Source organism: Paroedura picta, chromosome 11, assembly GCF_049243985.1.
Source record: "Paroedura picta isolate Pp20150507F chromosome 11, Ppicta_v3.0, whole genome shotgun sequence".
Lineage (NCBI taxonomy): Eukaryota > Metazoa > Chordata > Lepidosauria > Squamata > Gekkonidae > Paroedura > Paroedura picta.
In genome coordinates, this window is record NC_135379.1 from 36,830,538 (window position 1) to 36,857,421 (window position 26,884).

Below are 26,884 nucleotides of genomic sequence, written 5' to 3' on the forward strand. Positions count from 1 at the left end.
TAATCTATGCATGTATTACGTTCTGGCTAAATGCTGTATTAAGTACATTCTATTCACTCCTAGAAACAGCAGAAGATTTGCTCAGAACTATCCTTGCATTTACAACATCTAGTATCAGCTTTGTACAGAAACATCAAGAAGTTAAACCTCAATTTTGTTTGCTTTACAGTTTTAGCGTCTTAGAATCAGCAATACTAAGACAATTCTCATTCACTGTATATTTTCAGACCACAATATTTAGCTAGGTTCTCATACATTGCTCTGGATTTGCCCATGAGGTGGAAAATGAATCAAAATCACTTCAGGATTTCCTTGGCAGGTAAATAAGAGTTTTAAGTAGTGACTGATGATTTGCTATGTATGTTTCCTAGAAGTCTGCATTAGAAAGACACTTCAGTGGACAGTGTCTCTCCCCTCCAGACTGTTTCCACACTAGCGATATTGTTTAGATTTACATTTTTAAAGGGTTGACTTTTTTCACCTCTTTCTGCACTGAAATCCACTTCTTCAGGCACAGACCCAAATTTCCCTCCCACTTTCCCTGCAGCAAAGGAATCCCCAGAAAATGGTCCAAAAGGGTCTAATTCCGGGCTGTTCAGTGCAGAAATGTGTTCATTTGAGTTTTTCACTGCACTTTGAGTCATTTTGGCATACCTCTTTCCTGGGAGTGGCCAGCCTCAGCCCAGAGGAAAAGCAGAAAACAGCTTGTGGGGATGGGGATTTGGGCCCCCTTTCTCACACACTGCAGGGAACTTCCCCTGTTATCAGGGCATAAGCCTCACCCCCCCCCCCGAGCTTCCTTGTCCTCCCCAGCAACAAATGAAAAAAATCAGGTCAGGGATTGCAAACCTGCCCCGGCAGAAACAAACTGCTTTGGCTCTGCACCATGACCAGCTGGGCTTGTTACGAACAACTTCCCATCCCTGCATGGCTCTTAATTTTTTGAAAAATGCAGACTTGCTACACGTTGCCTAGGTATACAGAGAGGGCAAGTGCTTCACCTGTCCATCCTTTCCCATCCTGCAGCCATACAAGGAAGGAAGCAGCTGCAGGACTTCCCCTTTAACTTCCTTTAGAGTGGCTTGAATTGATTGGGGTCACACCCAAGAAGGCACATCACAACTCTCTGTCCTCGCCCAAAGGTGGAATGGCTGCAGTGCAGGAAGGGAGAGAGAATGCTCCTCCCCACCACCCCCAATGCCAGAAGCAGACCAGCGACCTACTTCACAGACCCAGGAATAGGGCTGGGGCAGGCATCTGTTGGAGAGTTAGCTTGGTGTGATGTAGAGGTTAAGAGCGGCGACTTCTAACCTCAAGAGCCGGGTTTGATTCTTCACTCCTCCACATGCAGCCAGCTGGGTGACCTTGGGCTCGTCTTGGCCATGATAAAGCTGTTCTGACTGAGCAGTGATATCAGGGCTCTCTCAGCCTCACCTCCCTCACAGGGTGTCTGTTGTGGGGAGAGGAAAGGGATGGCAAATATAAGCCGATTTATGACTCCTTCTGGTAGAGAAAGGCAGCATATAAAAACCAAGTACTACTCTTCTTCTTTGTCACCCACTGCCACCCCAACCCAATACTTTAATTTTTAAACATATATAAAAAATTAATTAACTCCCACTCAATTGGAGAAACCCTTTTGGGTTATCCTCGACAAATCCCAGGATTTCATGAAACCCTTGTTCAAAAAGCCAGAACTAGATTGTTTCGCTGTCTCTTTTTTTGCCCATGTCTACTTACCCTTAATATGGGCACAATTTAAGGTGCTGGTGTTGATCTTTAAATCATTATCTGGCTTGGGACCAACATACCAAAAAGACCGTCTACTTGTTGACCTCTACCCAACTTCTAGGGTCATTATTGGAGGCCCTGCTTCAGGTGATCCAACCTCCTGAGAGGGCTTCTTTGTTGTAGCAATAAAATGCTGAACAGTCTCCCCAGAGAGACGTGCCTATCCTGTTCTGTTGCCATGTTCTGCCTGCAAGTAAAGACTTTTTTGTTTTGTTTTGGTTTGCTTGTGTTAATGTACACTATGAGTTTATGGTCTTAATAATGTATTATAATTGTAATGTATTTATAAATTATGTTACCTGCCGAGGGCCTTGTGGGAAGGGTCGAAAAATAAAGATGAAGATGATGACTCATCATCAGTGACTCCTTCTTTCAGCTCTATTTTAAAAATTATTTTAAAATGATTTTGTGTAGCTATTTTAGCTTGGCTTAAATTGCTTTAATGATGTGTTTAATGTTATTTAAGATGTAATTTTATTACTTTTTGATCTTGTAGCTGCTTTGATCTTCTAGTGGCCCTGATTAGAGCAGATGAGGTATAAATGAAATAAGTTGAACTGGGTGAGTAATTAAAATTTCCTGAAGACACTGATTTGTTGGAACAGAAATCAGCAGCATCATGGTGCCTCTCCTTCCTTCTGTAGACAAGATATGTAGTCCCATTGATCGTGTTCTCCCTCAGGCAGTGATGCTTAAAACTGGAGATATCAGTAGCTACTGTGGTCTTTGTTCTGTTTATCTCCAGCAGTACAAACCTTACTTGTAAATGCGTTTTTGTAGATTGACCTATATTTGATTATGGGCATTGTAGTAAACTGGATAGAAGTGCCATGAAGTCCAGCTTTCTTCTCTTAAAATAGGAGGGCTTGCTAGGACAGAAGTTGAAACTCTGAGCATGCTTGTAAGTGGAAGAAAAGGCAGTTCTGGCCGGTGAGGCTTCTCTGCGATAACAGCTTTTCTTTCATTCACCATTAATATCATTTTTCAACTGAAGTAGTAATAGAAGCTGAGGGTTCAAATCCTTTTGACCATTATACGGCCAGTCACTGAACTCTGCTGCACAGATTAGAGTATGGGACTGTTTATCATCAAGTTAAGTAGCTGTTGCCACAACAGTTTTCTCTAGTGAAGTTAACAAAAAGTAATTATTTATATAGTGTAAATAATAAGAGAACCTCCAGCTGGGCAATAAAATTACTTACCAGTAAAGGCTGGCAATCCCCCAAGGGGAAAAAAAGACTGAATTGGTTCATTTGATCAAACAACTTTCTTAGAGGCAAATCAGACTTATCAATACTTGTCAGTAGGTGAATCTGGGATCTAATATGAACCATTCTCACCTTAATCTTGTCAAATCATGCCTGCACATAATGAATCTTTTACTTTCTTTGTGAAAACAAATGGCTGAACATTAGATTAACCAGGTTTACTTATTTATTTACATACTATCTGTCCTCAATGGGGATGCAAAGCAGTTTACACTGTTGTACTCTCCTTCATTTTATCCTCACAAAACCTTGTGAGTTAGCTCAGGCACTGTGTGTGGCTAGCCCCAGCTCACCCTGCAAGCTTCCATGACAGAGTATTATTATTATTATTATTATTATTATTATTATTATTATTATTATTATTATTATTATTATTATTATTATTTAGATTTATTTCCCGCCACTCCCCGTAGAGTAGAGCTTCAAACCCAGAGTCTCCCAAATCCTAGCCTAATACTCCAACCACTACACACATTCCCTGTCAGATTACACAAGATAAATGTTTTCCCCACCACCAATATATGTGCAATGCTTACAGGAAATAATATTTTGCACATAAAAGGTTTTTCCCTTCTGCCCACCCACAAATGCTCATGTCATAATGTCTAGATGTAACTAGTTCATTGTGTTCTTCAGCTTTGTTAAAAAAAAATTACAAGTATATATTCTAGAACTGATGGCAGCGCAATATTTTCCCTTTGTTCCACCCACTGAATACATCTACCCACTGTACAGATAACTGAATAAAGAAAAAAATCTAGTGACACCTTTAAAACTAGTATAATTTATTCCAGCATAAGATTTTTTAAAATCACATCTCACTTTATCAGATGTGTAGGAATTTAAATCATTATGCACACAACGGAACTAAGGGAGGAGTGTTACAAACAATAAATCAGTTTGATATAACATCCAACCCAGAGTAGGAAGTTTACTCAGCATGGGTGTGAGATACTCACAACTGTTGTTCAATAAACAAAATGGAAAACCTAGTATAGGATGAAATATGATTCAGAGCTATACCAGGAAATTACAGAGATGCAGCTGAATAATAAATATCAATAAGGGTGGGATATGCAAAACATTAGCACCTGTGGTGAGTTTGAAAGTGCTGTTTTCTTTTTAGGAGACAGAGAAGAATTCTGGAAACACTGTTCATTTCTGAACAAAGGATATTCAGCTGCAGACACACAGGGTTGCTAGTCCTTGGTAAAGGGCCATTAAAATGTATGTCATGTGCCATTGTGGCATCACCAGGTTGTATACCTGAAAATGATATCATGGTGCCATACAGTACTCTAGGTATTTCCCAAATCTCTATGGGTAACATACATGGAGCTTTGGAAAATTCCTAGGGCATCATGAAATGCTGGAATTGCTGTTCAAAGTTGTGGGAAAAGAAGTGGAGGTCTTTCAGGATTTACTAACAAGTGAGTTAAAGAAATGGAAATACCTTGTATTTTTGAGATAAATTTTACATAATAAATAAATAAAATATTGCTGGAAATGCCATTTGCAATAGAGATATTCTTACCAAAAGGAAGAAATAATTCACAACAGAGGAACAAGTTAAACAATTGGCTGAAGAACTGCAAGTAAAGGACTTGCATAGCTGTCATTCTTGAGAATAGATTGTATCCAAGCATTCTTCTATTTCTCCTTGACTGAGACCTTGCTGAAATTATATTTTGTTAGTTATGTTTATTTTAAAATGTAGGAAGTATTTGCAAATACTTTAGAGCCAGGTCCTAGGAAGAGAGGTTGGAGAATGCTACAAACATTCATGAGAATAAAATGTTGCTCCACTCAGAGAATAAAAATGTGATCTTTTGATATTCCCTCAATACAAGGTTGCCAAGTCTAGGTTGGGAAACTCCTGAAGATTTGGGTGTTGGAGCCTTAGGATGGTATGATCTGGGATAGAATCTACCCTCCAGTGAAGCTATTTTCTCCAGGGTAACTGATTACCGTAGTCTGGTGACTGGTTATAATTCCAATAGATCTATCTGGAGGCTGGCAGCCCTACAAAATCTTGACTAGAGTTGCTTAGTCAAGAAAGAAATATACTGAAAAATGCTTGATAGTAAAAAAATATCATCAAGTCACAACCAATTTATAAGCAACATGTAGTGTTTTGAAGGCAAGAGACACAGAGATGGGCTGTTTGCCCTTGTTTGGGCTTCCTTTGTGGTCTCTCATTCAAGTGCTAATCAGAGATGACCATGCTTAATTTCTAAGATCTGACAAGATCAGCCTAGTCTGGGCTATAAGGTTAGGCTAAAAAATACTTATTGCTATAAGACATTATGGACTGGTTTTACTTGGATGTTTTGCTTACTGGTCTGTAGAGAGATGTGACTACAAATTGTTCAGTCTAGTCTTTCAAGACCTTTTCAAAATACAATTATAGTAGCTGATATCTGCCAGTACTAAAGCACCCATAAGAAAACAAGGTTTAGCACTTGGCCTATGGGTCTGAGATATTAATCAAAAGGTAATTTTATAGAAGGGAGGAAAAAAAACATAAAATTTTGCCCTTTGGGGGAAAAATTATGTTTTAAATTGGTAGGAAAAAGTTGGGGAACAAAAGCACTGTTGTCACCATTCCTACATTTGCCCCTTTAGCCACATACCAGACAAGCTCTTTATTTTGTTGTTGTTACAAAACTGATTCTCTTATTTGTGAAGCATGAAAGAACAAGAGAAATCGAAGTGTCCCAGACTCCCATTTCTGCCAGTTCACTTGACATAGAGTGCTTGAAAGGAATATGTTTTTCTTACATATACCACCGTGTTTTCCAGCTGGATGTTAGTAACCACATGTAAATTCAGTGATATCTTTGCCTCACTTTAAATAATGTGGTAGAAGTAATTTGGTTATTTTTCTCAAAGGAAGAAAACAAATTCCATTAGCTAGGTGGACTGAATTAATGATGTTCCACTGAACCATCTGCATACTCGTTTGTTTTATTTAACTTTCTTGAATGGTGATGAAAGAATTGCGCTCTGAATCTGTCTTGAATATTTGAAACAAATCAATAGTGAAATATATTTCAATTATGTTCAAAGCAATATGTGTCCATGATGTCAAATCATGCTTTATATTGCCTTAAGTATAGGCTAGTTGGACCACATGTGTCATGTGGAAGGTATTTCTTTGCATGGAATTGCTGTAGACTTGTGTGGAAACATTTTTTAAAATCTCCTTAGTGGATGAAAATATTGAAGCAAAGATTGAAATTAGGCTTGAGTGCTTTGGCGCGCATTGGCCACTTTGGCATCCATTCAAGCCTGAGGCGGCCAGCACGTGGGGGTGCCGGGTCACACATCAGTGCTGCCCCCCCCCCGCACTGTGGTGCTGGCAGCCTTGGGCTTGAATGGCTGCTGATATGGCTAAAGAGCACCAATGCACTCAAGCCTAATTAAAATGTGACAACAGGGGTGGGGGCAGGGTTGCCAGATCCAAGTTGGGAAATGTCTGGATATCTGAGAATGGAGCCTGATGACAATGATATGAGTGGGATACAGTGCCCTCCAAAGCACCCATTTTCTCCGGGGGAATTTACCTCTGTAATCTGGAGATGAGTTGTAGTTTTAGGGGATCCCCAGGTCCCAACTGGAGGCTGGCATCCCTACTTCCAGAGCATTCCTAAATAAAGTCATAATCTTTTAAGATTGTGTATTTCACTGGACTTTGGGGGAATTTCAACCAGGAAGCATTGCTAGCTCTGCTGTGTTTTCTCATGATACCATGAGCATCTAGTACCTGTTAGATAATTATGGTAAAGCACAAATATTTTTGTAGTCTACATACCATTGGCAGAGGATATAATGTGAACTGGGTCTGAAGGCATCTTTTGTATAGCGGTGAAAATGCCAATGTATGACAACTTGGCAGAGTTCAAAGCAAAAAAAAAAAAATGAGCAGAGGTAGCTTGCTGTTGTCTGTTTCTGTGTGTAGCAACCCTGAACTTCTTTGGTGGTCTTCCATCCTGGTTATGGGCTTACTCTGTTTAGTATCTGACATCTGATATGTTTGGGCTATCCTATTCATACTACACAGTTCTAAAATCACAAAGGTATGGTCATACTAACACTTGCTACCAAGTTTGGGGTTTTATTGGACTTAAAGGGTTGGACATAGATTAAATTGACAATTTTCATAATTTCCGTTCCTGCTGCAGACCCTAATGTTATTCCTCAGGGGCCCCCTACCCCCGTAGGAGCAGCATTCAGTGGAGATCAGTGGTGGCAGGAAAGTTTCATTCTGCCACTGGAAAATTTAGTTTGGATCCAGTCTATATCTGCCTCATCTGTCAGATTGCCCCCGAAGCTGTTTTGATACACTAAGTTCCAGTGTAACTAGAATAGTACTGGAATTGCAACTGATTGTGATTGCTGAGATCATTATGTTTGCCCCTGTAACAAATAGAAACCAAAATCATTAGGTGGAGTAGTCTTTTTTAAGAAAAACATTTTAAAGGAAGTGACTTTCTTTCTTTTACAGGTAATTCTGCAGTTTTGGTGAGTCCTCTTTCTCCCGATGATGATGACGATGAAGTAAAAGAGTATTTTCCCTGGTTATATATATATGCATTCCAAACCAATAATTCCATTTATGTTCCCGAGTAACAAAATATTTTGAGTAGTTGCCTTAAACAAGTAGAATGAAAAAAATTAATGCTATGCTGTGTCTTGGGCAGCATTTTTTCGTTGGCACTTGTCTGTGATGTCCAAGCTGTTCTAAGAATATCACATAAATAAAAAAGAATGCATTTCTTGTAACATCCAAACCTGTCCTTAAGGTACTTCTAACCGAGCTGCATCCCCATTACAATGATCTTTAATTCCCTGGTTCATTTCTGGTATTGTTTCACATAGAGGGTGAGGGAGACTATCAGTGCTGTAGTGTATATTTAAGGTAGTACAGTATCACATAGTATAGTATCACACATAAATCTTTTATTTTTATCAACAGCTCTACAGAGACATTGAGGAGAAAAATGACTTGTGAAAATAGGTCACTGTTCATTTGTCCTGTGCATCGGGGTGAATACATGTTTCTTAAGCGGCATACCAGTGTTCTGCTTCTTAAAGTGTAGTTTATCTCTAGGGGATTGTACAATGTACAATCACGGCTGGGCTGTAGAAATGTACTTTGGTTCCGACACTTGATTTTTGCGTTTCCCACTCTGTTAAAAATATGTTGCTGTATTATTAATGCTACCCAAAGCTCTTTTCTTGGCGTCATAGTGCCTGCTTTTCCTCCCCAGGGATCAAGTGTAAATTTTCTTTGCTTAAGAACCTGCCAGCTTATAAAAATACCCATTTTTTGGTTGAACTGATGAATAGCAATAATAGAACTATAACAGACTAACATTTTACATAAATGAAGGTACTTCTGTTACCAAGCCTAACATTACGTTTCTGTAATTATGAAGTATTTTACTGTTTATATATACCTAGGTTGCAAACTCTGGCTTGAGAAAATCTAGGAGATCTGAGGTGTCATGCCCAGGAAAGGTAGTGTTAGCTCAGTGGGGATGAGATGCCATATAATCAAACTTCCAAAGTTGACATTTCCTCCAGTAGAACTGATCTGCATTGTATGGAGACAAGTTGTTATTACAGGAGAACTCCCAGCCCCACCTGGAGGTTGGTAACCTGAGGGCAACAACAGAATGCACCGTATAAGTCAGTGTTCTCAGTTCTCTGCCCACACAATAATTTTCCTTTTGTCTAAATTATTTTCCTAGCAATATTTCCTAATTAACATACCAGATGGTTATCATTATGATGTTTCTTAGACTTTGACTGTTTCTTATCTATTCTTTGTTGTAACAGCTACCTGTAGAAATAGGTTTTGTTATTCTGACTGTCCATGATGAGTGCTGAGCAAGACAGGGCATAGTAATTTTCACTGGAATAAGTTTTAATTTCTCTCTTTTAAAAATTAATCAAGAGGATGGGTTGTTGACAAATGCTTGTTGCCCCAACACTAAATGATATAGGAGAGGAATTCTTGCTTGGGACCCCAATCACAGCCTTCTGCTGCATGCAAATATTTCCTTATAGCTGTTTTTTTTTTAACACGTTCTCATTTCCGATATATGGTGGCTTGAACGAAAATATGTAATTGTTAAAAAAAAAAACACACACACACACATTGAGTACTTTGGGGTGGAGTGGATAAAACCTTACCATAGGAGAATTTCTAGTTCCAAATGGGTAGCAGCCTTCATGTTTATTTTTCTGCTGCAGTCTAACGCAGGGGTATCAAACATATGACCTGCATGCTGGAACTGGCCTGTGTAGGCCAGCTGCTTATCTGGCCCACAAGCAGTTTTTATTGCTAGGTTGGGCATTATGCCCCTGGGGAGCCAGCTGAGTGTAGTGGTTAAGAGCAGCGGCTTCTAATCTGGGGAGCTGGGTTTGACCATTCCTTAACCATTCCTTTTAAAAAATGGGTTTTGTTATAAACCAGGGTTCCATGTGTACCATTCCTCCATCCCTACCTTTCTGTATATAAGCGCATTGACCAAATAGATATAAATGTCAATACATTTGATGAAGTGAGCTGTGGCTTGTGAAAGCTTGCACTAGAATGATAATAATATTATTGAAGTCAATGGGCTTAGTAAAGAGTAAGTCTGCTTAATATAGCACTGGAGGGTGCTATGTATGGGATTCTTGCTTTGTTTTGCTGCTTCTAATAGTATTTTAATATTTTAGTGTTTTAATGTGTAAGATTTTAATGTAGAATAGAATGGATTTGAATTGTTATTAACCTTTTTATACCTGGATTTTGTGTACTGTGCAAGCTTATAGTCTGCCTTGAGTTTCCAAAGACAGGAATATAAACCCCATAGGTAGGTAGCTAGGTGGGTAGGTAGGTAGGTAGGTAGGTAGGTAAAAGAGCTTTACCAATTCCAGCATAGAAATTTTCTGGAGATTTTGATGTGGTGCTTGGGTAGGTTGGAATTTGGGAAGAGGAGAAGCTCAGCAGGGATGTGATGCCATGGAGTATCCCCCTCTCCGCTATGTTTTCTTCTGAAGGGAACGATCTCTTGCCATCTAGAAATCAGTTGCAATTCTAGAAAAAAATGGGTCCCACTTTTGGCAGTGCTGATATATAATGTCTATTGAAGATAAAAGACAAGTACAATGTGCACCTGATCATCAGTGATAAAGATTTAAGGATGTGTCTTCATAGCTGCCATTAAGCCCCCATGATTGTTTATTGTATGCTGCTGGGAGGTGCTTCTTTTTATTTTTTCAATCATTGTCTCTCTTGCTTTCAGCATTCCTATGCACCAGCTCCCCACCCCATGGCTCCTCCCAGCCCCAGCACGAACAGTAGCAACAACAACAGCAACAGCAGCAGTGGCGAACAGTTGAGTAAAACCAACTTGTACATCCGAGGCCTTCCACCAGGCACCACTGACCAGGACCTTATCAAGCTGTGCCAGCCGTAAGTAATTTGTTACCCTTCTGCAATTGGCTCCATTTTTAAAAGGCTTAGAAGTGCTGTACAAACGGCTAAAGGATTGCAAAGGGTTAATTCTTTACAGAAACAGAGCGCCTTGAGTGACGGGTTGTTGCAAGATATCTGATTGGTCAGCATCAGCTGAGCAGAGGGAGTCTTTAAAGCTGAATTCTGAGAAGGAGAATTCCGTAAGAGTTCAGTCTTGACTGAAAGCAGTTTAACACAAACAGGAGAACTAAAGAAAGTTGGGAAGGCTGTGTGGATAGTTGGACAGCTACTCCCATTTGGGCCAAGGAAAGGGGATAGTTTTTCTAGAGAGAGAAGGAATTTCCCTACCCAGTGAGAGAGTTAGCTCTGAAGGCTGGTGAGATCCTTGGTTTGATCTAGTTAGAAACCGCTAGTAGAAACTTTAAGAGTTACGTTAAAAACTCAAGATGAGAGTTTCAAGAGAAGATGTTAGGATACTGTCAAGAGTGTAGCAGCCTTCTGGAAACCAACAGTCAGAGAATACTCAAAGCTCACTGTAACAAAAGCCTCTTGCAAAGTTCCTAAGGCTGCGTAAAAACTCTCAATTGCTGGAAACATGAACTGTAGTTTGTGAAAATATTGTTACATCAGAGTTCTTATTGAGATCTCAGAAATGTCCTCCTTGATTTAACCTGATCTAACTCCTCTATGCTGAATAATTTTTTTTGAAAAAAATTGGAATTTAAAAATGAGTTCTATTTTAGTCCTATAAGTTAAAGGGGGCTCCCATTCAGGTCCCTGGGCGGAGCAAACAGCCAAAATATTCTACTGTGACAGGGTGGGCAGCCAGAATTCTTCAGGAAGGAAGAAAACAGATAATGAGGGCAGCTCAGTCACAGAAGGGAAAGGAAAACAGAGGGAAAATCTTGCCTCTGAGCAAGGGAAGTGAAAGGAGCCACCGTAACTTCAAACTGAAATGCTGGTGTTTGACTGTCAGGTTTCCAAGGACAAATTGTCCCAAACAGCTTCTAACCTCACACAGGCTGGTTTATTTATGTGCAAATGAAGTAGTTAGGTGCATGTTATGCCCTGTCAGTGGCTAACACCTGATAAAGGATAACTTGCATCTTTAGCTCCAAGTGTGATAAAAATCTCTTCCTGACAACCCAGTGCTGGCAAGAAGCATAATTTGACCTGCCAAGTCTTTGGTCAGAATGAAGGGAAGACTGCCTCTAGATCCCAGGACGAGGTATGCATTAGTGGTTGCTAGGGAAACTTGCTGTGATAGAGAAGAAAATCTAAGATAAGAGCATAGCATGCAGAGGTCCTTATAATGCGATTGGAGCAGTAACTTTTTGGGATGCCTTGAAGGAGTCCTTGAAGATTTTGCACTGCCAAATTAACATGTTAGATTTAAACAAATTGTTAGAAGAAATACTCTGATTCATCTTATTTAGTAAAAAAAAAAAACCTCTTTGAAAGAACTTGGATGTATTAATATCATTTGTTTCTGCAAAATACTTGGCATTGAATTTGTAAGTACCAGGGAACAATAGAGTTCGTGCAACCCAACATTAACCATTTCTGAGCTTTTAGATGCCTCCTGATGTTCTAATAACTGCTCATTTATCGGTGCTGCTAATTTAACTGGATTTAAGAAAAAAATAATGTTAATTTTAATGTTTCTACTGTTTTCAATTTTGGTTTTGTAAGTTTTAAGCCACTTCGAGTCTTAAAGCTGCAGCCAATCACACTTCCCAGCACATTTATTATGTGATGTAGTCGTATGTCAAAGTAAGTCTGGAAATACCTGGGTTCAAATTCCTGCTTAATCATGAAGTTCACTCTCTCTCAGCATAAACTTCCTCCCAGGGTTGTTATGAGGACAAAATTGAGACCTTGCTCTTGTATGTTGTTCTGAAAAACTTGGAGGAACAGATTCCCACCTGATTCCCCCATAAATCTATACAAAGAGGTTCATCTCCTCTTCACATTCAGTAAATGTGGATTATTAATCTCCTACTCTGGGCATGAGGAAATGCTGGGCTTTGAGAACTGAGTACTATAAATAATTACAGAGCCTTTTAAGTTGTTGTTATTTTATAAATATGATGTAAATTAAAATGTACACACCTTATTTCAGCATATCATCACAGAATTTGTGATTCTTTGATTTAGCATTACATTCCAAAACATTTGACAAATTTTATAAAAACTTTCAAACACTTGGTTGTAATTAAGAAACTGATGGTTAGTCCAAAGTAAAATCCAAAAATAAAAGCCATGGAAAACTCGTAACGGTCCTAACAAAATATATTACATATATTTACGGTGCCCAGACTTCTTTATTCTCATTTCTTCTGTCAGCAACTCTTGCTAGCCTAAGTTATGCTGATGTTTCTCCACAGGCCAATTCCACGGGGCTGGAAAAGGCCGAGAGGGAGCTCACGTGGAAAAACGATGTGGCTGCTTGGCCGGGTCCCTCCCTGCCCTGCTGTGAATCAGGCCGTCATTTGCCCCATGCAAACGGAACATGAAAGAATCCACATTCCCTTTTTCAAAGCAGGCCAATGGTGCCTGGTCCTATGGAGGCCTGGAGGGAGCTAAAAACCCTCCACTAAGCTTTGCAGTGATTCACTGTGCTGCAGGGCTGAATGGAGCATTTGTTTTTTTTCTCTTGCAGGAAGAGGGGATTTTGTGAGAATGCAATCCCACCTTCCTGCAAAACAACCCCCACCCTGCCATGTGGCAGAACTGTTCTGCCATAGCTGTGTCCCCTGTTGTGACACATTTCAGCGGTGGAACTTCTCCGCTGCCAAAATGTGTTTCCAGTGGGGACACAAAAGCAATGGACTAGTCCCTGTTGAAATGTGTCCCCCATGGGGACACAGAAGCAGTGGAGCATAGAGTTTCTCTGCAATGCACTGGAGGCAGCCTGGAGCAGCACCCCCAGTGCAGAATCAATCACAGTGCCATTTCCATTAGCTTGTTTTTCTTCAGTGTTCTCTGCATTTCCATTGCATGGATGTTGTGTTCCATGAACCTGTTCTTCTATTTGTTTTTCTTGTGGGTAATGTGTCCTCCCTCATCTCTTTCTTGGGCTGTGTGAGGGGGGGGGGGTTTCAGCCCAGGTAACCCTGTCTTGGTTGAGGGGGTGGAAATGTGGGCTGTCCTCCTGGAAACTAACAAGGAAAATACTAGCTTGTAATTGGTCACCAGGACTCATTTTGCAGAGCTATATTTTTCAGAGTTATGTTACATGAAGGTTCTGTTTAGCTAACAAGGCTGATAATTTTTGATAGAACTTCTCTCCATAAATGCATGTAATATTTTCACAATTACGGATTTATCGAACATCTCATCAGCCTTGTCTGATGGAATGATAATGCTTGCAGCTTTGTTTTATATAGCTGCCTGAATTTGGTTTTCTCTTGCCTCTGCCAGTGGTTGTGATCTGTGATGGATGAGAGGAGCATTGTAGAGTGTTCCAGCCAGGTTCCTATCTTCTCTCATTTACTCATACATGAGACAAGAGTAATGGATGAGACAAGTGAATATGGCAATTGTAGTTCCTAATGGTTAAAGTAGATGCAAATAGTCAAAATAGCCAGCTGGAGTCTAGAAGGGGAATTTGTTTAAGCTCTCAAAGCCGTGCATACATTTTCTTTGCCTTGCGATAGTTTGGCGCCAGATTTCTGCACTGTTAGAGGGCAAGCTCTGCAGTGACTTTCTGCAAATTTTTAATTGCTCTTTGTTGATGGGTTACGCTGGCCTTAGATTCTAGAAAGCAGAAGAAAGAAGGCTTTCCTGCTTGATCAGTTCCTTTCCCGTTTAAGCATCCTGACACTTTTACATCTCAATGGAATGGTTGTTTTTATGGCACACACCGCACGGAATAGAAAATAGCAGGCTCTAGTGCCAGTGACGCTCGTACTGCAGAGTCCATTACGCATGATGCCAGACATTTTTGACAAATGGATCGACACCATGAAACCTTTTTATCAATTTAAGGGTAACCTTGTCACAGTAATCTGTCAAACAGCGCAGATGTAACTACAGGAAAACAAGTCATCATGAACTCTGTGGTAACCAAGTAAATAAGAAGAAATATTGCTGGATGCTTTTTCTTTGTTGCATTACTTCTGATACTGAGGGAAAGACTTTCAAAAAGTTTGCAGCAGAAACGTGCTACGCTTATTTTAGGCAGAGGTGGGAGGAAGGTCTGCATTTCCTGTGTTCCACAAATGCAATTGTGTTTTCATGTACTAGTCCAATAATAGTGATAGGAATTAATGTTGCCCACGACACTAAAAGCTTATGGTTGTTTTTTCTCCCTCCCCCCTCTTCTTTTTTAAACTTGTTGGAGTGAGTTTAAGAATACTCAGGGACTGTGGCCAAAGTTGCAGCACTGTAGTACAGGCTTCTCGGTCTCTCCCAGTAAATTTTCCATGTGTTTTCCTCTCCAAACCTAAATATGTACAAAATCTATAAATGACCCTAACTATGCATTTATTTCATTGCCAATGTTATATTTACTCCAGCAATATTTAACTTGTACTCCCTGTTAGGTCTGAGGACTTCAAGGGGGCCGTTCTAAGTAAGCAGTTTGGCAACTGTCTGCAATTTAAATAAATTTAAAAAGTTAAAACTTATAATATTAAAAAGCAACAGTTAAAAATTTACATCTCTGTGCATGACATTAAATATTTAAACTGTATGGGCAAGCGTATTCCTCCTTGATCAGGCCATCTGTTTTATGCTGCTGCATACTTTAAATGACATTCCTGTAAGCCAGTTCTTTCTTTTAACCATAAATCTGAATCAGTTCTACATCTGAAATCCTAAAACCATTTATGCCAGAACAGGATCAGTACCTTTAATATCATTCCTATAGAGTACATGGATTGATAATTTCAGGCATTCTCCTTTCTATCATTGCCTGACTTGTTCTGTTTACTCATGATGAGCTAATTGAACAGTCGGATTTGATTTCTGGGTAATGCTGACCGAAATCAAACAGTTGAACTGAGTACAACAACAACAACAAAATTATACCTAAAGACATAAATACAAGAGGCTCTCAGGCAAAGTCCTCCAGAGGAGAAAAACAGAGCTTGACTCTCTGGTCATTTTGTCTCATTACTCTCTTCCATTTTGTCATTTCCTAACTTCCACATCCCATTAGTATGTTGTGTCTGAGTTTTGCATCATAGTCCACTTAAAAGGAACAGTGTATTTGAATGTGGATTAACTCTTCGGACCCCCTCCCCCCTGCACCTGGAAAGGCTGGAGGCAGCTGTTATGGAAATCCCTGGCAGGGGCAGCTCTCATGTGGCAGGGATCTGCAGCCTCCAAGCCTCAGAGGGAAGGAGGTGGGGGATGGAAGGCGATTGGCTGGCTGCTGGACTGACAGGCAAGCCGATGGGAGGAAGAGGCACTCAGGGGCAGGGCAGCCCCCTTGAGCGGGTGCTAAGCACTGAGTGCACTTAAGCCATGAGACACGCTCCTCCTCCAAGGCCTTACCAGAAATATATAGTGGAACAGATAAGTCTGCTTACGACTGCACTGTTAGTTCTGTGAAGGGCTATAACTCTGAAGGACTGTGAAGTTCTGTGAAGGTCTGTAATTGTTTTACATTGTCCCACCCCAATTTGGTTTACGTAATTTAGGAAATCTTCTGTCCCTTTGTCTGAGATAAGCTGCTTCTAAAGCAAGGGTGACTCTTTGTCTGAATCTTGCATTTTCCGCCCTTCCCTACTGCTTCTTACCTTCCTACCACCCTGGATCATTTTCAGGCAGAGCCTGCATAACTGATCTCACTTTTTGTCTTATTCTATACTAGGGGCCAAGGCTGTTGCATTCAGGAATACAACGGGTGCTAGATTAGGGGGGTAGAGTGAAAGAACTCTTTGGACAGCCTCTCCCTCCCCCCAGAACCTGGAAAGGCTGCAGGCAGCTGTTATGGAACACACCAGCAGGGCAGCTCTCACGCAGCAAGGATCTGCAGCCTCGAAGCCTCAGAGGGAAGTGGAAGGAGGAGGGGGTGGTCAGGAGTGAGGGACAGAAGGTAATTGGCAGGCCACTGGACAGACAGGCAAGCCAGTTGGAGGAGAAGGCACTCAGTGGCGGGACAGCTGCCCTGAGTGAGTGTTAAGTGCTGAAGACATGAGACACACTCCTCCTCCAAGGCCTTACCAGAAATATGTAGTAGAACAGATTTAGCCAATCCCTGTCCTTCTGTCCATGTTTCTAGGACCGATTTCTCTTGAATTCCAATCTTGTAAATCTCATGTTACCCTGTCCATTGACTTTCCTTTAAATCCTGTGAACATTTTCTGTGGTAAACGACATACTAAGAAAAAGAGGAAATTGTGGTTGAAAAGACTGGGCTAAGCAGCAGCTGTTAATACAGTTTTTGAATTAAAAAAAAGAAATAAAAAGCAATTTATTAATTTGGAGTAATTGGTTAAAAAAATTAGTTTTTTTCCTGCAAAATTGCCAACCCTCAGACAGTAACCCACAATTGAGTTAATCAATGAAGTCTGTTGCTCTGTTCACTGTGCTTAGGCAAGTCCCAGAAACTGTTGCAGAAATCCCAGATTCCGTGGCTCGGAGCATTTCACTGCTATGTTGCTCTGATAACATCTTAATAGCTGGACCATATTACAATCCCAATAGTTCTCAAACAGGACTATTCTTCAGGAAGATTTTGCTCCCCTCTGGTTTCTATATGGTTGATTAAATATTGGTAATGGCATAATCATGCATTCAGGCTTCAGTTTCTTTAAAATGGGGGTGCTTATTGCCCATGTCATGTACTATGCCATGAAGTAATTGTCTATAGCTTCACCACAAGTGCCTTATGAAGCAATGGGTCTTTGAGAGTCTGTGAGGAGATGATCTGGATTGTGAAGCTCAAGTCCTGGCAAAGTTACAGATCAAAGAAATCTTCAGTAGATGAGTCCCCGGTCAGAAATAGCTTAAACCAATGTATGTTTAGCTTGTGTTCCAACATCACATATATTGCATGTAGCTCTGCTCCAAGGATACTGTGGTTTAGAAACACCAGGAATTTCTCTCTAGCTTGATACAAATTCAGTCTGAAATGCTCCCCCCCAAAAAAACAAAATGACTGCTGTATTGCTTGGCAGACCTGGCTGTGTAGGTGGCTACACTACAATATACATGAGAATTGAGAGCCTTGATATTTTGGGGGCCATTCTGCACCCGGAAAATATAGCAAAAGGCTTACCTGAGAGCCAGTTTGGTGTAGTGGTCAGGAGTGCGGACTTCTAATCTGGCATGCCAGGTTTGATCCTGCACTCCACCACATGCAGCCAGCCAGATGACCTTGAGCTGGCCACGGCACTGACACCATTTTTAGGTGTTTTACACAACGCCATCAGCATCCAGCATCCTAGCAAAAAACTGGCAGCTACTTCCTCCATTTTAAAGCACTAGTTGGGGAATCCACTTGAATTCCCCCAGCCATGTAGTGTGAGTGAGAGGAGAGCAACCATAAACACACACTAAGGAAAAGTGTGGAGGTGAAGTAGCATTATCTCCTTCACCAGTGCTCGCCCTCGCACCCAGTTCCCTCTCCCTTCTCCTGGGTTTTTTTTGACCAAACTGCCTGGACGAACGAATACATGTTAAATCATCAGGAAGAGCAAAAAAAATGTTTTCCCCACCAGTTAAAACACAAAGCATTCCTCTCTAACCCCCCCTCCCCAAATCGGGAACAAGGTTACTTTTTTAAAGCTTCAAGGCTCATAATTCCAAAAAGGGTGGCAGTAAAGTAATCATATGCATCTATTATTAGATGCATAGGCATAGCAGGGAGAAAGGCTTCCTGGCTTGATTGACAGGCAGAGGAGAGTCATGTGTATAGCGCTTTCCTCTCTTCCGCTATTTCAAGCAGGTGTGCAGAATGCCAAGAAGCGAGAGAAGGCGGCAGAGGAGAGTGAGAGTGCCAGGAGGTGAGGAATGGCCAGAGTCATGATTTTTTTTAGCATTACGCCACTGCGCTGGCATAACACTTTTTTTTTTTAATGTGCGGAATGGGTCTCGATCCACCTTCACATATTCTGTTTTATATTCGTCTTATTTGCCTTGAAGTGATCACTGCAGAGACTTGAATTTATAGAAAAGTCAAGTAGTAGAGTTGCCAGACTCCCTGGTGAAGGTGGGGGACCCCAATTGATCGAACTCACCTCCCTGTCACTGATCAGCTAGTCAAGTGAGACGAATGTACTCATTCCCACAGAGAGAAATTCATTTGTCGTGCAGCAACATCTGGAACATTCAAGGTGATTCTCCGGCATTTGGGCAAATCCTCTATGGTAGAAGCCAGATTTTCCATTGAGTGTTTGCCAAAATACCAGAGCATCGAACTTGATGTCCCTGACATGATGATATCACTTCTTGGTCATTTAGTCAATGATATATACACATTGCTGTACCACATATGGGCCTCATCAGTCAGTTGCCTGGGGGGATCTTGCAACCCTATCAAGTAGTAGTGGTATTATTATTAGTAGTAGTAGTAAATATTATATGTGATCAAAGGCTATTACAAAATCAGTCTAAATAACTCATAGATTAAACAGATGAAGAATAAAAACAATCAAGATGTTGCAGCATTAAAATAGAGTATAAAATTACAGATTTTGTGTCAAACACCTCCTTTGCATGTACTACAGATTTTAAGTTTCAGACACATAATTTGAACATAAGAAGGAATATTTCCTTCTCAGCTGTGCATGCGGTCATATTAGCTAAGGTATCAGGTTTCCAGTTTGGGAAAGAATACAGCATGTAGTGAGGTAGATCCTCACCCTCTTACATATCACAAACATAGATATTTATTTATTTATTTATTTATTTATTTATCATACTTTTATACCGCCCTCCCCGGAGGCTCAGGGCGGTTTACATTATAACAGAGAACCATACATAAAACAGTCTGTAGAACATGTACACCAATAACCAACAATTGCAACCAAACACAACACAGTATAACAATAAACAATCATAACACAAACAGGTCCAGGGCTTGTTGATGGGATTCTGAGGGGGGTGGCTTATTGATTGAATTCTGAGGGGGGGGTGGGGGGGAGCAGGGGCCCTTGGTCGCTGTAGATTACATCTGGTCTCGGCCAAATGCCTGGTGGAGGAGCTCCTTTTTGCAGGCCCTGCGGAACTGTTTAAGCTCCGTCAGGGCCCTGATCTCCTCTGGGAGCTCGTTCCACCAGGTAGGGGCCAGAACAGAGAATGCTCTGGCCCTGGTCGAGACCAGACGGACTTCTTTAGGGCCAGGGATCCTTAGCTGATTGGAGGCAGTAGAGCGCAGAGCTCTTTTGGGGGCATAGGCGGGGAGGCGGTCCCTCAGGTACACTGGGCCCTGACCGCGTATGGCCTTGAAGGTAATTACCAGAACCTTTAGTCTGATCCGGAATTCAACTGGTAACCATTGCAGCTGATGGAGAATAGGCCGGATATGGGACCTCCACGGTGTTGCCGTGAGGATCCTGGCTGCTGCATTTTGAACTAGTTGTAGTTTCCGGGTCAGGGCTAAGGGCAGGCCTGCGTAGAGCGAGTTACAAAAGTCCAGTCTAGAGGTGACCGTCGCATGGATCACTGTGGCTAGGTGTTCCGGGGCCAGGTAGGGCGCTAGTAGTTTGGCTTGGCGGAGATGGTAGAATGCCAGCCGCGCTACCTTTGTGATCTGGGCCTCCATTGTCAGGGAGGCGTCCAGAATCACACCTAGGTTCCTGGCAGAGTGAGCCGTAGAGAGCTGCACGCCATCCAGGGTAGGCAGGCGCGCTTCCTCGCATGGGCCCTTCCTACCTAGCCACAGGACCTCCGTCTTTGAAGGATTGAGCTTCAGACGACTCTGCTTGAGCCATCTCGTCACTGCTTCCAGGCAGCTGGCTAATGCTTCTGGGGGAGAGTCAGGGCGGCCATCCATCAGGAGGAAGAGCTGGGTGTCATCTGCATATTGATGGCAACCCAGCCCAAACATCCGTACCAGCTGTGCGAGAGGGCGCATGAAGATGTTGAATAGGATAGGAGAGAGGACCGCTCCTTGTGGGACTCCACAAGTAAGTTGCCGGCGGCCTGATGTTTTCTCTCCTATTGCAACCCTCTGTCCACGATCCTGGAGGAAGGAGATCAGCCATTGAAGGGCTGTCCCTTGTATTCCAGCATCGATGAGGCGGCGAGCTAGAAGCTCGTGATCGACTGTGTCGAACGCTGCTGAGAGGTCTAATAATATCAGCAGTGCCGACCCGCCTCGATCCAACTGGCGACGGAGGTCGTCCGTCAGGGCGACTAGCGCTGTCTCTACCCCATGGCCAGGCCGGAAGCCAGACTGGGATGGGTCTAGGACCGAAGCTTCTTCCAGGTATTCTGTCAGTTGGTTTGCGACTGCCCTTTCTATCATCTTGCCCAGAAACGCTAAGTGAGACACGGGCCTGTAGTTGTTAGGCTCTTGTGGGTTTAGAGATGTTTTTTTCAACAGTGGACGTACCACAGCCTCTTTCAAACCCTCCGGGAATTCTCCTGTTGTTAGAGATAGGTTTATTATCTCCTGGAGGGGGCCCATTATCTTTATGCCAGCTGTTTTCAAGAGCCAGGATGGGCAAGGATCTAGTGGGCATGTAGTTGGTCTTGTTGTCGCTAGAATCCTGTCCACTTCGGTCAGCGTGAGTCGTCTGAAGTTACTCATAGTTTTCTCCAAAGATGGCCAAGGGGCCTCTAGTTCACTTTTTGTATCTAAGGTTGGAGGGAGGTCGTGGCGGAGTGTCGAGATTTTGTCCGCAAAATGACTCGCAAATGCCTCGCAGCTGATGTCCAATTGGCTACTGTTTTGTTGCCCTTCAATCAGGGCAGTGAGGGATCGAACTACCTTAAACAATTGAGCTGGGCGTGAGTCTGCAGATGCGATAGTAGCCGAGTAAAAATTGCGTTTTACTGACTTCACCGCCATCTCATAGGCTTTCATCTGCATTCTATAAGATGTTCTTGAGGCTTCGTCACGAGTCTTCCTCCAAACTCGCTCTAGCCGTCTCAGTTCCCGTTTCTTGTCGCGAAGCTCCTCGGTGTACCAGGGAGCTCGCTTGAGACGGGGCCGGAGAGGGCGTCGGGGAGCAATCTCATCAATGGCAGTCAGCAGTCTGTTATGCCAGTCACTGACCAGGCCATTGAGAGAAGTGCCAGGAGGCATTGGTTCCCGCAGAGCATTCCGGAATCCTATTGGATCCATAAGTCTCCGCGGGCGAGCTAAAATTTGCTCGGCGCCCAACTGAGGAGGTGGTGGGAGCCTTAGCCGAGCCTTTAGAGCATAGTGGTCTGACCATGGCACGGCTGTTGTTGTGACCAGATCCACATCCAAACCTGCGCCGAAAATAAGATCCAGGGTGTGACCTGCTTGATGGGTGGGGCCAACAACAAATTGCGAGAGCCCTAGTGTTGCCATGGATGACACTAGGTCCTGTCCAGTTCTAGAGGACAGTAGCTCAGCATGGACGTTAAAGTCCCCCAGGACTAGTAGACTGGAGAACTGTAGCGTCCAGGCCGCCACCGCCTCTAGCAGGGCAGGCAGGGCATCTGGTGGTGCATTGGGCGCGCGGTACACTAGCCAGATGGCCACGCTCTCGGTTGATCCCCATCCGAGGCCAACACATTCAATGCCTGGTATTGACGGCGCAGGAAGGGTTCTAAAGGAGAAAGCCTCTCGGGTTAGGATTGCCACCCCTCCTCCCCGCCCCGCTGTCCGGGACTGGTGGAGGACAGAAAACCCAGCAGGGGCTAGATCTTTGAGGGCAACCGTTTCCCCGTCCCTGGTCCAGGTTTCTGTCACGCACGCCAGGTCCGCTCTTTGCTCTACAAAGTAGTTTTGCAGCGTAGAGGTTTTGTTGTTTATTGACCTGGCGTTGCACAGCACCAGTGTCAGAGGCGGGTTGTTTACCTTTGCCTCCACCCTAGTGTCACGAGGGATGGGGCGGAGTCTGGAGGGGGCTCGAGTATGGTTGATTTTCGGCCCCCTTGGTTTGATGTATCTCCGCCATCCGCTGTCCTTGCCTTTGCCCCTTATTATTGGGATCCCTGACCCTATCAAGGCCCCTGCTTTTTCTCCTTCCTCAGTTTTGCTAGGCATTATGAGCTCTATGGACACTGTTGGTTCAATTCTTAGTTCTATGGTTTGGCTGGGGTTGATTGTTGAACCCCGGTTCTGTCTTTGTGTGTGTGAGTTGTGTATCTGTGGGAGGTTGGCCCTGATCGCTAATTACAGCCTCTCAGGGCTTTCCGGTTCCACTTGTGTGCAGTTATGTGCTGGGTGTAGGGTGTGTGTCGTTGTGGGTGCCTGGAGGGGTGGTCCCGATCGCCTGTTGTGGCACCTCAGGGTTGCCCAGTCCAGGGGTGTATGGTGTATGAGTGGCCTGAGTGTTATTTCATGTTGGATTGTGGTTGGAAGTTGTGGGTTGGGTGGTGGCTAGTTGGCAGTTAGGATTGTTTGGTGAGTGGAGGGTAGTTGATAGGTTGGTTGGATTAATTGCTTTGGCTGGGTTCAAGTAACTTGATTTTTTGGAATTTAATTGTTTTGGGTAGGTTGGGGTAGAGTTTAGATTGTTGGGGTGGGGGTTGGTTTTTGGGGGGGTTCGGTATTGGGTTAGAATAGATTAATTGATAGTAGTTGATTGTATATGGTGGGTGGGTGGGCAGGTGTTAATTTAGTGTGAAATCAATCAGGATTAGTTGATTGTATTGGTTTGGGTAGATCTGTTGGTGTCAATTTGTTGTTTTGGCTGGGTGGGGGTGTTGGTTAATTTGGTTTGGTTGGGTAGATGGGTGGGATGGGAGGAGAAGTTAATTTAATTTGGAGTCTGTTCAGTGTGGGTTGGTAGTTTGTGAAGGGAACTCTTCTTATTTCTCTCCTGTCTCTCTCTTCCCTCTTTTTCCTTTTTTCCCTTCCCCCTTGTTTTTCTTTTCTTTCTCCCCCTCTCTCCTTGTTTTCTCCTTCTTTCCCCCCTCCCCTCTTTTTTGGTCCTTCTTTCCCCTCTTCCCTTCCTTTTGCCTTCTTCCCCTCCCCTCCCCTCTCCCCCCTTTTTCCTTTCTTCCCCCCTCCCCTCTTTCCTGTGCATAACACAATGTTCCTGTCTAATTCTTTGCCGTTGCTGGTAGTTTGGCCGGTGTCTTCTTTTTCGCTCTCTCTGTCCTCTCCCCTTCTTTCCCCCCCCCCTCCGTTTTCTGTTTGCAGTTTCTTTTCTTTTCTTTTTTCCCCCCGCTTGATTATCTTCCCGCCCTACTTGTTCCCGCTCAATTTCTGACAGATTGTTTAATGCACCTTCCCCCTTCTTGGGTGGGGTTTTCGCTGTTTAAGATCCTCTCCCTCCCCCAACTAATTTGCTTCCCGCTCAATTATTCCCGCTCAATTTTCTTGACGTTTGTTTGGTATCCCTTCCCCCCTCTGGTGTGAGTAGCGTCCGTCTGTATCCCTCTCCCTCCCCCACGTAATTGAGACGCTATTCCTTCCCAAGACCCCCAGTCGTTCGTGGGCAGTCTGCCCCCCCCTCTGGGCACAAATCAATTTAAATCATTTATAATTAAATAGTTAATCAGTTGAATTAATTAAGTTGTTGTCCGTTTGAGTCTTTTTCTTTCCACTTCACGACCCCCCCCCCCCCGCCCTCCCAAGGTTCGGCACCTCTCTTTCCTTCTTTGTTCTGGCTATGCGGGTGTTCCTTTTCTTCTTTCCCTTTCCCCTCTCCTTACTTCAATATACCGGCCGGCTGCAGCGGGGCCCCACGGCGCTGTGCTCCCAGCGGGCTGCAGCAAGGTTCTGCGAAGGTGGGGAGGCTTTGGACGAAGGACGGTTTTTCTTGGCCGCGGCTGGGCGCGCAGGTGGATGGCGGCCGGGGCCGTGGGCGGTGGTTCAGCGTGATGGTGGTGAATCGAACAGCGCACGGGTGGTGGGCTCGGCGCAGCGGTGGTCAGCGCGGCAATGGTAGAGCGGTCGGAGCACGGGTGGTGGGCTTGGCGCAGCGGCAGTGGGGTGGCCCTGGCAGGAGTCGGCTCAGTGGATGTAGCGGTCGCAGCCGACCGGCCTGTTGTCGTAGGATGGGTCGGTGGCGGTCCCGCAGCGCTGGCCAGTTGTCCAGCTTTGTTCAGATGGTGCACGCAGGACCAGGTAGTGACGGTTGCTGTCCGGCTCTGTCTTGGGGGGCTGCAGAGGGACTCTTGCAATGGCAGCCTCCGTTTCTTGATGTTGGTGGGCTGCACCAGGTGGTCGACTCCTTCGGTCGCCTCCGTGGGCTCTACGCTCCCCCCAGTCGGGCTCAGAGTCGCTGTCGCTTCCCTCCGATTTTCTGGTTAATTTCTAGTTGAGTTCCTTACCGTGTTTGTCTTTTGTATTTTGATGTTCTTCTTGTTTGTTTTCGGCTTTTGTTTGTGGGGCTTGAGGTCTCGTTACGTTCTTTTAAAGTTTCAGTCGTTCCTTGTTTCGGTTCCGTTCCTTTGAGGTTTCTGTGGCTGAGTGGTGGGATTCTTTTTTAATTAATTTTTTTTTTAAATTATTATTGTTATTTTTGATCAATTTGGTTGCTTTTTGATGGTTGTTCTTGGGCTAGGCCTGTTTAGGCCTGTTTAGGCCTGTTTAGTTGTGGGAGCAGTCTGATTTCATGACTGCTCTGGCCGCCCTCTTGGAGCAATATATATATACTGAGCAACCTGTTTATTTGAGTAGTGCCCTGTAAACTTGGCAGATTGTAGGGTCTGAGTGGCTGTAAAGGCTGATCTTGGGTTGTAAAATGGGATGTTTGATAAGTAATGGGCTCTGGTGAGATCTGCGTTGAGCCATTTGTACCAGGGGGAGGATTAGGAGCCTATTCTTGTCTGTCTGTCAAAGCATCAAAGGTATATATACCAGTTCATCGAGTTTGGAGATAGCTTTGGAGACAATCAGAAAAGAATATAGACTGAGTACTATTATAGCCAGCAATCCAGGTCCTGCCATTGGAGATAAGAGTGAAACATTGTCTTGAGAGATGAGAGGCAGAGACAAGTCCAGTGATTTTCTCATTGGTTAGCTGCCAAACTCTAGGTTGTGGGGTAATAAAATCACCATGATAACTTGAAGGCCCTTGAGATTCTAATGCATATTCAAAACTCTGCATGTGCAAAGTGCTACCCTGTTCTTTTAGCTGGGAAAAACTTTCTGCACAAGAATGTAAAAGTCTTGTTCTAGTAGCCTCAAACATAGTGAACCTAACTATGCGCTGGCCTCCCCTAGATTTGGGGGGCTCCTTAAGAGGCTGTGTGGATGCAGAGCCTGGTTGAAGGCTTGCATTTCCGGGAGGCAGGAGAACCCAACAGAGACTGATGCCCGGAGGGGTCACTCCATGTTGCCTCCCCCCCTTTCTCAGCCTGCCATTATGTCCAGGATTCTGGGCTGGATAGCCAATGCAACCTGTTGAGGGGCAGGCTGCAATGGGCTGCCTTGTGGTCAGCTGACCACAAGAGGGCAAATTTCTCTTCTCATGCTTGCCATGCTCAATGTTGAATAAAGGCTGTGGCCAAATATTTTATGCCAAATTATGGTTGTTAGTGTCCTAATTAGGCGGTCAATATCCCCCCGCAAGACAATGCATATTCAAAACTCTGCATGTGCAAAGTGCTTCCCTGTTCTTTTAGCTGGGAAAAACTTTCTGCACAAGAATGTAAAAGTCTTGTTCTAGTAGCCTCGAAACATAGTGACGACTTGTACACTTGCACACATATGTACACTAGATATACTGGCTCACAGCAAGCATGCATATATTCCCAGTTTTTTATTATTTTACAGGGCAATTTACAGGGCTATTTGTCTTTGATTTTCCTAAATTATTTATGATATCCCCCCCTTTCATATAGCTCTTTTAAAAAAAATTTAATGGGTAGGGAATTATAATTAATTGACCTCCCCCCCCCACACACACACTCTATATCATTAGCATTGCTTGTCTGTCAGTTTTGCAACGACCAAACAAGACTTAGGGATGGGAACTGTCATTGAGCCTTACATTTTGAGTGACAGTGGAATCAAGGATGTCAGTTGTAAATGTTCTCCAATCTTCCTCCAGATACCTTTTAGTAGTAACTTTTCCTTGCCAGACTACTTTTGCTGGTTAGAAATCTGTAAGTCTAGATGAGCTTTTCTATTGGTTTTTCTATTGGCAGGGAGTAGTGCCTAAGATTCAGCTGAGATGCAAGGGAGATGTAATTGAATCCCTGCAGGGGAATGCAAATGTCCTTATTGTTTAGATCAGGTAGTAGCTCATATTGTCTTAATATGCACCCAAAACAATACTGCACAAAAACAAAGATATTATTG

At 43.3% G+C, this 26,884-nt stretch overlaps 1 protein-coding gene across 7 annotated transcripts in view; it reads left to right on the forward strand.

Moving 5' to 3' along the window:
- Positions 1–26,884, forward strand: part of RBMS3 (RNA binding motif single stranded interacting protein 3) — an 862,898-nt gene that overhangs the window by 417,673 nt on the left and 418,341 nt on the right. For all 7 annotated transcript variants that reach the window (XR_013225653.1, XM_077304656.1, XM_077304653.1 and 4 more), the window contains one exon: positions 10,361–10,530. Coding sequence is in view for 6 of the 7 variants with exons in the window: in XM_077304656.1 (XP_077160771.1) it covers positions 10,361–10,530 (170 nt within the window). In the remaining variant the exon portion in view is untranslated. The remainder of the gene's footprint in view (positions 1–10,360; positions 10,531–26,884) is intronic.